Source organism: Drosophila gunungcola (assembly GCF_025200985.1).
Source record: "Drosophila gunungcola strain Sukarami chromosome 2R unlocalized genomic scaffold, Dgunungcola_SK_2 000004F, whole genome shotgun sequence".
Classification (NCBI taxonomy): domain Eukaryota; kingdom Metazoa; phylum Arthropoda; class Insecta; order Diptera; family Drosophilidae; genus Drosophila; species Drosophila gunungcola.
Genome location: NW_026453167.1, coordinates 946,892 through 963,936, shown reverse-complemented (window position 1 = coordinate 963,936; position 17,045 = coordinate 946,892). Strand labels below are relative to the sequence as shown.

Sequence of the window (17,045 nt, the reverse complement as noted above, 5' to 3'; positions counted from 1 at the left end):
AGGTTCTGTCTTTCCATTCGACGGTGTGTGAGTGCCATATCTTATCACGTGAATGGGGAATTTGCAGAGCAGCAAGCTCAGAACTATCAATCAGTGCCCGACGCTTATTATATCTCCCATTTTTAAACTCACAACTTCCCTCTAATTGCGCAGAAAAATGTCGGAGAGTGCGCAATCCAGCTCGGAAAATGAGTGGAAAATACTTGTGCCATTAAATTAAAGACAGCCGCTGTTCTAGGCAAATCGTAGAAAGCCCCTGTCGCCACAATTGATAATAAGAAAACTTGGCAAAACAGTTGACCAAACAATCGGATTAAGTTGGTCTCCAGTTTCAATTAACAACTTTGTTTAGTGCAAACAAGTTTTATTTACCCTTAAAATTCTTATTAATAATATGTCTTAGAGCTTGTAAGTTTTTAAACCATGTTCCTTAATAAAATCGTGGTTTAATTCCATTATCGATAATGAGTGATGATTGTAATTTCTGTGAAGTATTTAAGCATGTACATTTAAAATATTAAAATATTTAAAAATATTCATATATCAATTAATTATTGGTTTTTACTTATACTCAATTTATGTTAACAACTGCAAGTTATATTGATGTCTTATTCTTGATTCTTAGATTAAGATGATATTTTTGTTTAGATAGGGGTTGGAATTGCGTATATATTGTTCTGCCTTCTTTGAAATATTGAGTAAACAAAGGATCGCCACTCCCAGATGAGTTTCCCAACATTTCCTTGGCTGATTCATGCCATATTGGCTTCTTATTGGTCCTCAATCCCAAACGCTCTCATCTTGGCAAAAGTTGTTCGTTCGGCCTGCCTGCAGCGCGTCGAAGGTCTTTCCCCGTTGAACTTTCGACCCGTTGACCAGGCCCCGGAGAAACTTTTGCCCCAGCTTCTTGTGTCGGCAGTCAGCAGTTTCCAGGCACACATCCACATCATCCACACAGCTGCAGCAATAGCAATTTCGATCGGAAAGCGACCGAGTTTGCTGCAGTAGCAGCAGCCACACAAAAATACTCACAGTAGTCCTTCGGTTGACACAACCACATTCATATCTACATCCTCATCCGCAGCCACCCCGCACACACAGATACACACATACATACACTATGATTTCTTCCCTCAGACGAATCGAAAACTCGATTTTCATCCCCGTGGTGAACAGAATTTAGTTTTAATTTCATTACTGGCGAAGGGAAAACAGTGGGAAACATGCGTATTAAAGTCGCAGTTTGTTCGGAGTAGTAGGGGAAAGCTATTCCATGGAATAGGAATGAAATTTATATGCGCGATTAGATATAGGTGTATTACATGGTGGGATTTCGGTTTTCTGGACACCATCGGGCGTGCGGGGATTATGAATGGGGCATGTGCTGCGTGCGCGTGTCGCCATCGGAATCGTCATAGCCAGAGTCAGATGATAACACGGCAAATACATACACGTACCATATAGCTAATAATATAATATGGGGCCGCCGCCTTATCGCCTCGCCTCGGCTAGAAAAAAATCAAAAATAAAAACAAAACATTCCAAAACGAAGTTTTACTGCCCTTCCAGTAACTTAGTTTGGTCAGTTCCGTAAAGGGTATATTTATTTAATGGAAATCTATTAAAAAAAAAAAAACAAAATGCATTGCAAAACACTACAATAATAAAATGTAAATATCAATAATGAAAGCAAAATGATAGTACTCTCTGCAAGGGTATATAAAAAACAAACGTAAATAAGGGGTAATCTATTTTTGGCTTGCCAATCGCAAAACATTTCTCTGCAGGATTTGCAACACCTGCCCTCTATTTCTGGCATCTTTATCTCGCTTTCTGCATTCTCCTTTTCTGTAGCTGCACTTTTGACCCTCCAACCACTTGTTTCGTTTCGTTTCGTGTGTGTATGTTTTCCTCCGAAAAGGAACACACAAAAACCGAAAAATAACCTGCTGGCAAAAACCGAAAATTGCAAATGCTGAAGATTTCCAAAATGCCAAAAACTGCACATGTGTGCCTGCGTGTGTGCTCCCATTTCAGTTTTCTGCTTTTTGTTTTTTGTTTGTAAGAGAATACTTGAAAGGCAGACCAGGGCAGAAGTAAAAAGGGACCTGAAATCCGAGCTCAACGAACATCTGTTCCGAAATGTTGTGTGTGTTGTGTGTTGATTTCACCAGCCGAAAAATTATTGAATACATGGGCTGCATTGTACATATCGCTTAAAAAGTATATACAAGAACAACAACAACAGACAGCAGCGACACATACACAAGGCAAAGTGTGAAACAAGACTCTTTTTCACATACCTGCTTTTTATTTTATTCCAGGTAAATCGACGTCGACGACAGCGGAATACCTAAGAGCCAAGGCAGAATAAAGAAACAAGGAAACATTTGCACGCCAGCGGAGCAACTGCAGCACAGCACCACCAGCGACAAGAAAAACCACTTCAACAAAAGAGGATAACATACTGGAAGTGCTCCACTCGCACATACACCACACCACACCACACCACACCACATACCATACTCAGCAACATATTCATATACACACAGTACGTGCCCGACGGTGGGAAAGTAAACCGACATCTTTTTACGACCAGCCGAGAGTTTTGCAATCAGAAGAAGTCGGAGAGCCGAGCCGAGTCGATCGGCTAGCCCTTTGATAAGCCAACGTTGGAGAGAAAAGGGAGTAGCGCAGCTCGGAGAAACGAAGAAATAAGAGAGGAACAGGTTGCCAGGTCGGACGCAACGCGCAACTAATTTGGAAATCGAGCCAACCAGCCCAGCCAGCCGAAAGTGCGTGAGCGTGATCGTTTGAACGTCGCCCAAAAAAAAAAGAAGTAGGAGCCGCACTTGCATTTAACCCAGCGCCAGCTTGAAGGGTTTAAAACCCAAGCCCATGAGTAGCTGAGCCCGGTGGCAGCAGCTAAAACGGAAACCAGACTTTAAGCCTAAACACCACCCGATCCAAGCCAGATCCAAATGAAAACGCTAGTGCTCAGCCAGGATGACCTGCAGAACTTCAACAAGTTCATCTATGACCCCAAGTCGGCTGCCCAGCTGGCAGCCAGTGCGGGAGCAATTGGAGCAGCGGCGGCGGCAGCAGCAGCGGTCCATGGTGGTCCGCCCGCTGGCAGCACAACAGTGCAGCTGCTTCAGAGCGGCGTTGGGGGAATGGTCAATCCCGGCGTAGTGCCCGTCTCCGTGCCTGTAGTACCCACCAGCACAGCCAGCAGTGCCAATAACTTGATGGCGCTGCACTATTACCTGAAGCATCCGGGTATCCAGCAGATGCCCATCCCACAGCAGCAGCAGCACCATCAGCAACAGCAGCAGCAGCAACAACAACAGCAGCAGCAGCAACACCATCAGCAACATCAGCAGCAACAGTTGCTGGCCCAGTCACAGACGCAGCTGAAACAGCTGCAGCTCAAGCAGCCGACGATCCACCAGCACCAGCAGCACATCAGCTACCACCACCACCATCCGTACTACCAGCAACAGCCGCAGCAGCAGCAGGTGCCGCCACCGCAGCCTCTGAAGAGTCAGCCACAGTCCCACCTGCCCGTGCACGCCCTCAATCAGAACTCCAACTTCTCGGCGGCCAGCTCCAGTACGGGCGGCACTGCCTCCAGCCATGCGCCCACCCAGCAATCGAACGGATCCAGCGTTTCACCCACCATTGTGTCCAGGGTGGCGGCCGTTGGTGGCGGAGGAGGAGCACCCAGTAGCAGTAATATTGCAGCTGCGGCAAATGCGCTCCTGCGGGCATCGGTCGCCTCCACAGCTCCGAGCTCCTCCGCCTCTTCATCCTCTTCTTCGTCCTCATCCGCGTCGTCGAGCTCCTCGTCCAGCAGCTCCTCCTCTAGCGCCAGCAGTTCGGCGAATTGCGCCAAGAAGCTGAAGACGGAGCCAGTGCTGTCGCAATATAATCAAACGGAGCGCCTCAATTTCGCCAACACGTACATAGTGTGGAGCGAGGAGCACTGGCGGCGGGTGGTGTTCCATGATGAGCGTAGGTTCAACCTGGATGGACCGGATGGCTTCTCGTACTATTTCCACGACTTGCGCAACTACGAACGCACGCTGTCGCAGCGACCGCGTGGCAACTCGGTGTACATATACCTGATGGTCTGCGTGGGCGGAGCCGTGCATCTGGAGGTGTCATCCGCCAAACAGCGACCGGAATCCTGCATCGAGGCCATCATGCGCGAGCGGCCGACTATTGTCACCAAGCTGGGTGGTAATTCGGATTTTGTGCTGCAGGATCACAACTGGATGTCGCATGCCCTGCCCACTGCCCAGGATTTGCTGAATTCGGAGGGTCTGAAGACGCAGAAGTGGCCCACCATTGCCCACGATCTGAACATCATGGAGAATGTGTGGGGCTGGCTCATCCGCGAGGTGTTCGACGGCGGGAGGAAGTTCTCTCGCAAGGACGACTTGATATTCCGCATCAAGGAGGCGTGGTCCCGCCTGCCGCTCGACCTCATCACCAACCTGTATAGCACGCTGCCTGAACGGATCACGGAGCTTTACTACACACAGGGCGTCTACACGAATTGTTGACAGCGGCGTACAGAGCAACCGGGATGTGGAAAGGACTCCGTGCAGGCGGACAATGATCCGAGGAGTGGGAACTCCTTTAAGTCTGCCTCTGCCAGAGAACGGAGGGCGAAGGAAGCAGCAAATCTTTATATACAATTTAACTTAACTTTTTGTGTATAGCTTTAAGATGTGTGCAACGGAGAGCGGACTGGAGACCGACGGACTGATAGCATGAAAGACAGACGAACGGACTGACCTAACGGACGGTCGGACGCACCGACTTGGGTAATAAGTTATAACGTTTTTTAGTTATTTAAAAAATTATCAAAAAACAGAAACAGCAGATTGTGGGCAGAACACACGTTAAGTGTTGCCGTATCTATCGCTTTGTAATTAGTGTTTTTATCCCGGCCCTAACAACTATTCTCTTAAAAACCAAACCTTTGGCCCTCCCCCCCCCCCCCCCCCAAAAAAAAAAAAAAAATCCCTCGTATTTTGTAAGCCTTAGTTTAAGTTGTCGTTTTCCTTTTTATCCGCCCCTGTACCCCACTCTATTAAGGTTATACAAAAATATATAAGTTACAAACAAGTTTTATTTGAACTTAACTCCCCTTTTGTTGATTGTTTTTAGTTGTGCCAGCAGAGTAGAAGAACAAAATTGAAATGCCAAGCGAGCAGAGAGGAAGCAAACAAAATAAATTGTAACTAAAGTATTATTTTAAGGCATAGTTTTTGTTGTAGCAAATTACGGAGAACTTACATACACACACACACACGCATGAACACACTCAGAAGAAGAATCCTATCATGTAAAATTGTTTACGAAAACAGAAATTATGATTAAACTAATTATCAATGTAATTAATACATATTAAAAACGAGATATAACTAACAAAACAAATTGAAGAGCAAAGGCAACTTAGTGTTAATGTAAGATCAAAACAACTAACCAGAGCATAGAGAACTATAGATCGATGAAATCATGCTGAAACTCAACACTCCTCCAGACCCGAACCCAAACCCGAAACCTCCCCCAATCCCCCATTAAGTCCTTCTCCTCAAAGAACTGGAGAAACTTTGACTACCGATGGCAGCCACCGGAGAGCTCCATTTGGGGATTACGACTCTGATGAACCAGACAAATTCTTAGTACGCCATATTATGGTTTATACGTACGCACCCAATACTTAGCAATACAATTGAACTGAACAAACTGCAAGTGCGAGCAACTAATCTGTAGAATACTTGAGCCACTATGAAAGTATCCTTGAAATAAAATTGCAACTTATATATACATTATATGCGAAACATAAACCCACTCTCATGTGTAATTTGGCAGTTATGTGAATGTGATTTTCCCCCCTTGTTTTCGCTTCTGCATTATATGGCTCCGACCACAGAAATCGGCACCTTTATACATGCATATACATATATAAAAGCAAGAACAAGAAAAATCAACAAAAATGGAATTATAATTAATTAATAAATCGAGAAATGCAATTACCAATAAAAACTACCAGCAGATACGTAAAAAATCGAAAACCAACTATAGTTTTATTCTGGTCTGGTCTGGTCAATCAAATAAATTTTTTAAATTTTTAATTTAGTTTCGAGTAAAATCTTTATTTAAAAATTGTGCGTTTCCTGTATACATAATACTATTTAATGTGTAAATATCTCTTTGTATATTATATATAAAATATTTATATATACTCTACATTGTCTATTGGCATCAATTCAAGTATTTAATTGGAATCGTAAATAGAACTTGTGATTTTAATAAAGTTCATTTTTATGGAATTGTAAATATTTCACCCCTATTTATGTGTAGAATGCCAATCAAAATCGCTGTCGGAACTAAAAAAATAATTCACTATTAAAATGTCGTGGTAAACACAATAATCACAATTCTAATTTGACTGAAATCGTAAATAGCAACGGTTTTTTTTTTAAATGCAAGTCTATTTCTAGGCACATTGTTTGGAATTTTAAATATTTTAGCCATTTATGATGCCAATCAAATGCTGTCGAAACTTAAATAGGTGCAAATCTTAATTTCTTTGAAGTTATACAATAAAAATGATGGGGTAAATTAATAAAATTAAAATCAAAGATAACATTTGATAGGAATCTTACAGATTGGGCTTTTTTTTAAATGCAAGTCTATTCTAGGCACTTTGAGTCTGTGGCATCTATTGATCACTAGTTGATTATATATTGGTAGTATCATCAAATACTTTGATCCTTTGTGCATACATATATGGGAATATTGGTGTATCATCAAATACCCGATGATTGAGTCTTTGATCTTTTGTGCATACATATATATGGAAAAACGAATACTGGCGTAGTTCCTTAGCTGCCTCAATTAATCACGCTGCGCACACAGGCGGGACTGCAAAAGGGCATGTTCTCCTTGACGCAAAAGCGTCCTCCTATCAGCGGCTTCGAGCACTGGGCTCCGGCGCAGACAAAGCAATTGGCATGCCAGTGGACATCGCCCCAGGCCACGCCCTGATCCGCCGGTCCAATGGCTATCTTGCAGCGTTGACAGCAAACGGCAAACAAGCGGTCATAGCAGAGCAGGCACAGCGGCATATTGGACTTCTCGTCCGCGATGTACTGCTGGCCGGCCAGCGGCTCATCGCACTGATAGCAACAGAAGTGCTTGATGTGGAAGGTGGCCTCCTCCGCAGCCGTGTACTCCTTGGTGAAGATCAGCTCATCGCAGGCGCGGCAACGCGGGATCTTCAGCTTGATGGCCAAGTCGCGACCGCAGAAGACCTGACCCTGGTGGAAGAAGTACACCAGATCGGCCAGCAGTTCCCGACATGTGATGCACTTGAAGCAGCCGGGATGCCAGGCGATCTCCTTTCCAGCACGATCCGCCTTGACGGCCACTTCGCCATGGGCAATGGGTTTCAAGCAGTCGGCGCACATGATGATTCGCTGGGAATCTGCAAGGATTAAAGGGATTTTAAATATTTTAAGCAATCGAAACAACAATCCCTATCTGCTCTGAGCAGAAGTGCAATTAATTCTTATCTCCTTAAGCGATTGTATATCAAACTTATTTTGAAATTATATTTTATCTGGTAAAATTAGCGTGTTGTAGTTCAAGCATGAAATAAATAAGTTATTGGTGCCAGAATCCATGAAGATGGTTATACGAATCTAAATAAATAAATAAGGGATCTTATGTTTATATATTTTAAGCGAATCAAAAATCACACTACCTATTAAACAATCACTACCGGCTTTTACCAGAAGTGCAATTTATTCTTATCTCCTTAAGCGATTGTTTATCCAAGTTATTTTGAAATAATATTTGTTCTGATAATATTATCGTGTTGCAATTCAAGCGTGAAAAAAATTAAATGTCGGTGCCAAAATCAACAAAAAGGAAGGAAAGTTAAATAATAATTGTGTTGATATTGGCTAGCAAAAAAACGTTCCCATATAAAAGAATTAAGATAACATATTGGCAAGTACACTTACCTTTGCCTGGAGTATTCTCTCCATGAAGTCGCAGCTGCTGAAACTGCTCTGGCATGCCGGCGCAACCGGGATACATGTTCATGTCCTCTATACCGGGAATGCTGGTGAATCTGCCCTGTCCTGCGGTTAGATCCTCGTTGCCATAGCCCGGAGTAGAGGGCTTCGAGTGGAAGCCAGAATCGCTACTCTGCGAAGTGGGCAGCTCGCCAAGACTGGGTTTCGGATACGAAATATCCTTCATACCATTAGCCATATCAGCGAAGACCTTGTCGATCTCTCCCAGCAACAGATCATCATCCAGCAGCCAGTCGTGCACTTGTTTAAGTGGCTGCAACAGTTGGCACTGGTCGTGCGGAATGCCCTTGTCTTGGAGCGAGCGGAATAGACGATCGTAGTAAGGTGCGTTGGACACGGCGGACTGCAGCATGTTCTTGTCCAGTCCCACGGATTGAAGCTGTGCCTTGGTGGCGGGAGTGAGGCCTTGGAGATCCGCGAGACTGGCCACAGGAGCTGGGATATTGGAAATAACGACCGAGGAGGGAGCACGTCCAGCACGCGCCTCCTGCAGCGCCTGTTTCAGTGGCTCCGCCTGGAGGATCTGGGCAAAGATCGGATCACGATCGTAGTCCGTGTTGGCGGGCAGTCCGCAATCGTAAACAATAGTGGAGACGCCGCCGAACTTAACCCGCCTCATGGGCGTATCCTGGCGCATTTGTGCTCCAAATCTGATCTGCACTGGGTTCTTTAGGGGCAACGGGGAGTTGAAGGGCGTGCTTGGAGAGGCCTTTATTGGCGTCATGGGCTGCTGCGGGCAAATGGTGTTGATCTCAGCCCTAAACTGCGGATTTTTCACGTACTCCTTGCGGAACTCAGCAATGGGACCTAGTTTGGGGTCCCTCGAGATGTTCAGCTTCTTTTCCTAGAATTAAAGAATATTTTATATTAGATTTAAGGTACATTTTCTGGACTCATTACTCACCTGTAATATTCCAAGCACTTTGTCGTAAATAACACCATGACTCACAAGGCTCTGCAAGGCTGGCTTGCTGATCCCCAGTAGCTTTTCCCGAGTCTGAGCCCGCAGAGCCCCATTTTCCTCGAAATGCACTGTGGAGTCGGTTAAGGGCTCTGAAAATGCCACGAGCAACTTGGGCTGGGCGCTGGCAGGACTGGCCAAAGCCTGCGCCACCTTGGGATTGGCCAGCAGCTCGTTGAGAGTGTCATCAGCCACCGGTGGGATACCCAAAAATTGCCAGGTTTTGGCTGCCTCCAACTGGGAGGCCATCGAAACGGGAGCCATGTGCTCCACTTGGGCATGATTGAGACGATCGCCCAGGCGCACCACCACGCCCTGACCAACGCACTGCTCGCGTAATTTTTGGACATACTGCTGCAGTTGCAGGGCCTCCGTTTCCGTCAATCCATCGCACAAGGTGGCATCCAGATCGTGCGGCGGCACCTGAAGCTCCAGCTGCAGCTTCCGCTTGAGGGCAGCATCACTTCCTGCCACGGGAATGCGGGCCGTGCCCAATTTCTCCATGTAATCCGTGACCACATCCGGAGCGGCATTTGGTGGCACCCACTCCAGTTGTACTGGCTGACTGGCCAGGGCCTTGATTTTAATGTCTGCCAATTTAAAATACTAATAGTCATGTTTTCTTATGGTATCAGAACTACTTACATGCTGGCTTGGCCCTGATCTGCCCCAGAATCTCGAACTGCGCCCAGCCTGTGGCGTCATCGTCGTCCGGACACACATGCTGATTCTTGGGGCACTTGCAGTTGCGGCACACCTTGCGCCAGAAGTGTAGATCCAGCCCGGGACACTTGTCCTTGCATTCGACACAAGGAGCACCAGCTCCGGCTTCATGTCCCAGTTTGGAGCGTTTCAGTTGCTCCCGACGGCTCTCCAGCTTCGACAGCCATTCCGGTGCCTTGGGCGTCTCCACGCAGGAGTTGGGACTCACGGCGGACATTTCGAAAGGATACTTCTCAGCTAGAACATCTAATAGATGTATTCAAATTATAGATCCTTTGTGTTCCGGCAGTTGGTTCTTCTAGGAGCGGGGAATATACTTTAAGTACCAAAAATATACCAAACGAATATCCTCTACGTTAATATATCGATATAACTTCCTATCGATAAGCGACCCTTTTTTAGTTTCTTTATTTTATAAAATTGGATAGATAGAATACATACAATTCGAAAAATACAAAATGAATTATTATATACATAAATTGTAAGTGTGAGTTGACTTACTTTTAGTTTATTTAACTTAGCTTTTTATTTATTTATAAAACTGAATTATAATTTGAACACATAAAACTTCGAAAATTAAAATAAATTATTAGGAAAATGAAATGTACCTGTGAGTGGACTTATACATTATTACATCATGGGTTAGTTTATTTTTTTAAACCAAAATAATGTATTTAGTCTATTTTACAAATCATATTCAAAAAGGTTTCCTAAAGTCATATTAGTATAGTTTTCTGAATGAGTTAATTAAATTGAATTCAGAAAATGTGTTGTTTTCATTATTTGTACATATGTTAATAAATGTTTTTTACAATAAAATATGAACTAATAAATTTCCAATCTGGAGGAGTTCCTTTTATACAGACCCAACTGTATTAACCGCCAAGCGGATTGGTATTTTTGCGCAATCAACTTTTCTGAGCTTTCGTCGCACGGTCACACTCGTAGTATTGTTTTTTTCGCCAATTCAATTGCATTTTTTCGCAACCTTTTAAATTAAAAGCAATAATCGAAAGGGCCAGTTAATAGTGGTAATTACGGGCTTTTAACTGCACACTTAGCTGGTGATTTGTAGGGTGATAAACCCGGGAAAAAACGAATTGCAACCAAGAAAGAGAAGCAACAGAAAACGCTCGATGCAATTTGCAAATACAGAAAAAAAAATAGGTGAAAAACTGCGTCCCACTGAAAAGTGAAAGTGCACCATGGAACGAGGGACGCGTGGGGGGCAACAGTTGGACAGTCCAAATTCACAGTGAAAAATGCCCCTGAAAACCGTTAATTTTAATATTCCAAAATCAGAATGGAAAACATCGTTTTTACCGGTTCTGTTTACCCTAAAGCTTTTGTGTGTGAGCTACGGCAACAATTTGATTTTCGCTCAATTTGCACGGTGGTTGTTTTTGCCCAACGACTGTATGTTTGTATGTGTGCGATGCGAAAGTGTGTTGGTGAAAGCGTTGCCCGCCGTCTAATTGATTATGATAAATAATTGCATTTAAATATTAAAATTTATGTCCTATAGCACATACTTGTATTGAAAATAGGGGGAATTTGAAGAGCCCAGAAAAAAATGGGTTGTAATACTACAAGCTATACTATATATAGAATCTATAGGGTATGCTAATGGAATGTAATTCCAATATGTACTAAACTGACTTTTAAACTGTTTATATGCCATCAAACAGGATTTCAAACCAAACCTCGTAACAAAAAACATTTTTTTTTTTTAAGTCCATAGATTCTTTTTAAATATAATAAATAATGGTCAGTAAATTTTGATCCATTTATTTGTTTGATAAAAAAGTTCGATTTCCAATGGTTCTTTTACAGATAAACAAAAAGTTTTCTGTAAATTTAATTTAATTTATTTCGTTGAAAAATTTATGAGTTCTTAATTTGCAAACCATTTTTAAAGTTAAAAAAGTTAAACTTTTACCAAAATTAGACACTTATGTTATTGGCCCAACTTATTTTCTCTAGAATTACTAGAAATATTTCGAGAATGCCATTTATCTGTTATTTTTTAGTTTTCAGACCGCAGCTCCGGGGACACGGGCAACAAAACCATGACCGAGAAGTACGACGGCAACGGTGAATTTTCCGCCTTTAACGACGATGAGGAGTTCGGCGGCAAGCCACGTAAGTCAGGTGGTTCTATCGGAGCACCCGGTGGCGCCCACAACGGTGACAGTTCTGCCCACGATCACGGTCACCATGGCGGAGATCCCGGCGGCAGTATCCAAATAAATGAGAAGGCCAATGAGTACATACGGGACTGTATGGTGGAGCGAAATCGCATGGACAGAAAGTTCCCCATTGCGGAGAAGCTGCTGGAGGGCGGTAAATTTTGACAAAAAAATTTCCACTGCTTCCTTCATTAAATTATGACTTATTATTTCAGAGATTGAAAAAGTCCAGACCACAGGAAGGATTCCATCGCGAGAGCAAAAATACGCGGATATATATAGAGAGAAGCCTCTACGCATCTCGCAGCGTGTTTTAGTTCCCATTAGAGAACATCCTAAGGTGAATTTACAGACAGATTTATTTATTTTAGTTATTATACCAATTTAAAATGCCTTGTTATTCTAGTTCAACTTCGTGGGCAAACTGCTGGGACCCAAGGGCAACTCACTTCGCCGGCTGCAGGAGGAGACGCTTTGCAAGATGACCGTCCTGGGACGCAACTCCATGCGCGATCGCGTCAAGGAGGAGGAGCTGCGCAGTTCCAAGGACCCTAAGTATGCTCACCTCAACAGCGACCTGCACGTGGAAATATCCACAATTGCGCCGCCCGCCGAAGCCTATGCCCGCATCGCCTACGCCATGGCCGAGCTGAGGAAGTATCTGATCCCGGACAGCAACGACATCATCCGGCAGGAGCAGCTACGCGAGTTGATGGACAGCACTAGCCTAAACGACAACGAGAATGCGAAGAGTAACTACAAGAAGACTTCTCACATGCAGGGAGGGAACAATGCCATGGGTGGCGGCTCTGTTAACACCATTGGAGGGGCCAAGAACGCACCGCATCATAGTTATAGGTGCGTAATTTTTTTTACCCCTGCAGTGGGAATTACAATTTCAGGCAAAAATTTTTAACGGAGTTATTTCTGACCCTATATATATCTATATTCATGATCAGCACACTAGAGCCGATCTAGCCAAGTCCGTCTATCTGTTCGTCTGTTTCTAAGCAATCTAGTCTTCTTAAAATTGGTACGAATACACTCCGAGATATGTTAAGCTGTTTGAGAACTAAGGATTTAATTTTACAAAAATCAAACCATGAAAAATGTATTTATTTTTGTTATTATCACACTATCCTCTCTGACTACTTTTTTTTAATATATTTTGTATTCCCATTTCAGGGGCTCACAGCAGTCTTCGTTCAGCAAAAATGTGCTTGCTCCCAAGCAGAAAGTGATGTCCATCTTGGAAAAAGCCCGGACTGCCATGGATGAAACGTACGGGTATGTTTTAAAAAGGAATGCAAGGACTTATCTGTTAATAATTAATGATGTTTTTTAGTCGCGGCTATGACGACGGCATTGGGTATGACCCGCACCAGTCATACGATAGCTACTCCTACAGCAGTCATGGCCATGGATCCCACGGACCGCCGGCTAACATTCTGGGCGGAGTGGGTGGCATAAGCGGTGGCGGTGGGCGTGGAGGACATTATGAGAGCTCGGACTATGAGCCGGATTATGGAAGACGAGAGTACTACCAGCATTCACCGGGATATTCAGGTGAGTTAAGGAAATATTTATAATTATATTTGTATTGTGTAATAATTATGTGTATTTCTGCAGCTGGTGGCGGTGGAGGAGGTCTGGGCACCGGCGGCGGTTCACAGTCGAATGCTATCGGTGGTTCCGGGCTTAGTTCGAATCACAATCGCAGCCATGTTAACAGGTGAAATTTGATGGATTCCAACAGTGCCAGCGGAGGTCGAGCCACCAATCCAGCGGCAGCCACCCTAAATCTGACCATGAAATCCCAACCCAATAGTAACAGCAACAACTTTTTGCCCAATCACGGAGCAAGTGAGTGCCACAATGGCAAGAACATAAATCCAAATCCCAACTACTACTATAATTCCAACGGCAGTTCCAAGGTGAGTGTAGGTGGCTGAGATAAACAGGCCGATCCATAAACATAATGTCTACTATCTGACTATCTATTCAGCTAAGTCAGCAACAACTACAGCAGTCGCAACCAAATCTCCCACCGCAGCTATCAGCCCATAACAGCAATAACAGCCGCAGCAACAATAACACCAGCAACAACAATAATTGCAATAGCAACTTTCACCAAATGGGTGACAAAAACTCTAACGACGTTTCATTTCTATCCTCCTATCGACCTAATCCAATGGATGGCCAAAAGAGTGCCAACAGCAACAACATCAACATCAACAATCACACACTAGGCAGTAAAAACCACAACAACAACAACAACACCACCACAACAACCGCTTCAGTGCCCAATATGCTATTAGTAAGGTATTGAATTGCGATATTAGTGAATGTGAAATGAGAACTCCTTCGTCCTTGCACACAACCCACACCTAATCGATGTCTCTTTGGTCAATGCAAATGAATACTTGGTCTTATTGTGATGCCGTTGCTTGCTTTTTAATCATTAGTATATACCTCTCCGCTTATCATCCAAAGCTTTTGTATTTATTTGCATTGATCTAGATAAACCCATAATAACACTGCAAACCAACGACAAGAACATCTCTCTCTAAATCCAAATTAACATTCTCTTACAGACCTGCTAATCCTTCGCTACATATTGGCACATTTCCGTTCTTGCCCGTGCAGTTTTTCTGAATCTAACAGATACAACAGCTACAACCAGAACAACCAAATCGAAAACAACATCAACATCTACATCATAGAAACTTTGTACACTAGAGTTCATAGGATTAGAGGAAGAAGGCGTAGGAGAAGTATTTACAAAATGGACAAATGAACTTTACGATATATACCACATACAAAAAAAACATATACATAACAGATATATTTATACATATATTTTTGCGTGCAAGGATTGACGTTTAATGAAGACACGAGGCTGGATCAACAAATCGAGTCCTTACTTTCACGTTGGCTATTAAACACACACACAAAACTGTGTCCGGTTTTTTATCTCTATTTACAAACCATCTTTAAGATATTCAAAGAGCCTGAACGATAAGTGGGAGCTGAAATCGGTCGAGAGGAATCGAAATCGGATTCGGATTCGGACTCCGAATCGGAATCAGTAGTTAAGCACATACGGCTCAGCTCAAAGTTGAGCTGGGATAGTCTGGCATATTGGTTACAGAGCGAATCCAACTGATACAGCAAGACAGCAGTCGGTCGAGACAAAATCTATGAGATTAATTAACTTAATAGAATATATAATAATTAATACAGAGGGCACATTTAAACTATAATTTTATTTATATATGCATATATTTAACAAAAACTAACGATACAGATAAAGAATATATATATATATACATATATATATATACACTTACAAATTCTAATATTTACATAATTAACAAAGATCAACTAACCGCATGTTGACACGATAAAGTAACAGATAAACTTTAAAATACCTTAATGAAAACTATCTAATACTCGAGCATTCAGAATAAAAATATATCGAATACTAAAGATCTACAAATAACTAAAAAAATACAAAAGTATATATACAAGATTATTGTGAAACAATGTCCGTAAATGGATAGTGCTGCAAATGATTACTTTATTAAAACACCAGATACGAAAACAATAACAGAGTAAAGAGAATACTAAAATGCGAACGTAAGAATAACACATACTCGATTTACTTATACACAAATACAAAACTAAAGCGACAACGTAACACAAACTAAATTTAATAATGTAATAACAATGTAATTCAATGTACTTAACCCATTTAACCCATGACGCCGGACAAAGCATTCAGCGCGGGATTCGTTTACCTTTCTCACTTTTTGGTTCCCCAATTGTTCAACAATGAGTCGGCTGCTTTGTCCAGCTGTCTGCATTAATCATATACTAAACTAACAAAAGTAACACTTAATATAATTTTAATCGACAGCTCAAGATTTTGTTTTCCGTTTAATTACCCTGAATTAGTTTCTAAATTAAAGAATTAAAAAATTCTGCGTAGAGCTTAAGTAGAACCAAGAAAGTGTGCCAAATGTTTGTAGGAAGGTGATCCCTTCCAAGGTCTGAAATTACCAATTGAAATGCCAATTTATAGATATTATCATTTTTTTATACGTATTCTTATTTGATATTCTAAGCGAATCAATTTGACTTTACTAACGCAATGAAAAAAAAAACACATCTACTCGTAAAAACGATATCTTGTCCAAAAACCTTAAGAAACATTTACTTACAACCATGTGAAACGTTAAATTGTTGAAAACAATTAAAATCTAGTTTTAAAGGAATATCAGTAAATACAGATAATACAAAGGAATTACAACCATTTATTACAAATAATTATTGTTGTTACAAATTATACAGATAACTAATATGAATTATAACAAATGCTACTTTAGGGCGGTTCCAAGCCCCAGATAATTTATGATAAAACAAGTTAATGAAATAACCGAACAACAAAAAAACCCCCCGCCCTAACAACAATAAGAATATATACACTTATATTATATATATCTACAAAAATGAATTAAAAGAAATAATATATTGCGATTGAGTTATTCTCATTAATTATTATATGTAAAATCAAATAACACAAGTAATTAATAAATGAATAAATAAATATATTTAAAATGTATCGAAAATCGAAAAGGGAAAGTGTTTTCATTGTTGGAAATTTTAAGAGGGTTCTAAAATTTAAAACTTCCAAAGAATAAATTTGTTTTGTTTTTATAATATTTTTAATTATTTATGTTTATTTAATTTGTATATTATTGTTTTTTATGATTTTTATATTTCTTCACAATAATTGTTGCTAGCTGGAAATGGGAATTTATAGATTAAGAGTTCTAAAATTTAAAATCCACAATAAATAAACATGCTTTGCCTTTTATTATATTTGTTTATTTGTTTTGTTTTTATTAATGGTTAAAATTTATTAAAAACCTAAAAATAAATGCTTGTTTTCATTGCTAGCTGGAAATAATATTAATTTGTTTATAGAGGGTGATTTAAAATTCAAGGCCCACAATAAATAAACACATTTGTTTTCATTTTAGTTCATTG

At 41.6% G+C, this 17,045-nt stretch overlaps 3 protein-coding genes across 3 annotated transcripts; 2 read left to right on the top strand and 1 right to left on the bottom strand.

Annotated features, from left to right (window-relative positions):
- The first annotated feature begins 2,662 nt into the window (after positions 1–2,662).
- On the top strand, positions 2,663–6,089 carry LOC128253968 (protein hunchback). Its single transcript, XM_052982712.1, has one exon. The coding sequence runs from the start codon at positions 2,982–2,984 to the stop codon at positions 4,566–4,568; it is 1,587 nt and encodes a 528-aa protein (XP_052838672.1). The 5' UTR covers positions 2,663–2,981; the 3' UTR covers positions 4,569–6,089.
- A 460-nt stretch (positions 6,090–6,549) lies between these two features.
- On the bottom strand, positions 6,550–10,156 carry LOC128253964 (uncharacterized). The gene is made up of 4 exons (XM_052982698.1): positions 9,727–10,156; positions 9,025–9,671; positions 8,046–8,964; positions 6,550–7,504 (listed from the first exon to the last, which is right to left on the bottom strand). The coding sequence occupies exons 1-4, from the start codon at positions 10,019–10,021 to the stop codon at positions 6,912–6,914; spliced, it is 2,454 nt and encodes an 817-aa protein (XP_052838658.1). The 5' UTR covers positions 10,022–10,156; the 3' UTR covers positions 6,550–6,911.
- Positions 10,157–10,723: 567 nt separating this feature from the next.
- Positions 10,724–16,631, top strand: LOC128253989 (uncharacterized protein DDB_G0283357). The gene is given in 9 exon segments (XM_052982744.1): positions 10,724–10,835; positions 11,835–12,147; positions 12,209–12,333; positions 12,400–12,851; positions 13,179–13,280; positions 13,339–13,559; positions 13,623–13,927; positions 13,999–14,315; positions 14,588–16,631. Coding segments are annotated over 8 exon segments (1,857 nt in total). The 5' UTR covers positions 10,724–10,835; positions 11,835–11,873; the 3' UTR covers positions 14,649–16,631.
- The last annotated feature ends 414 nt before the right edge of the window (positions 16,632–17,045 follow it).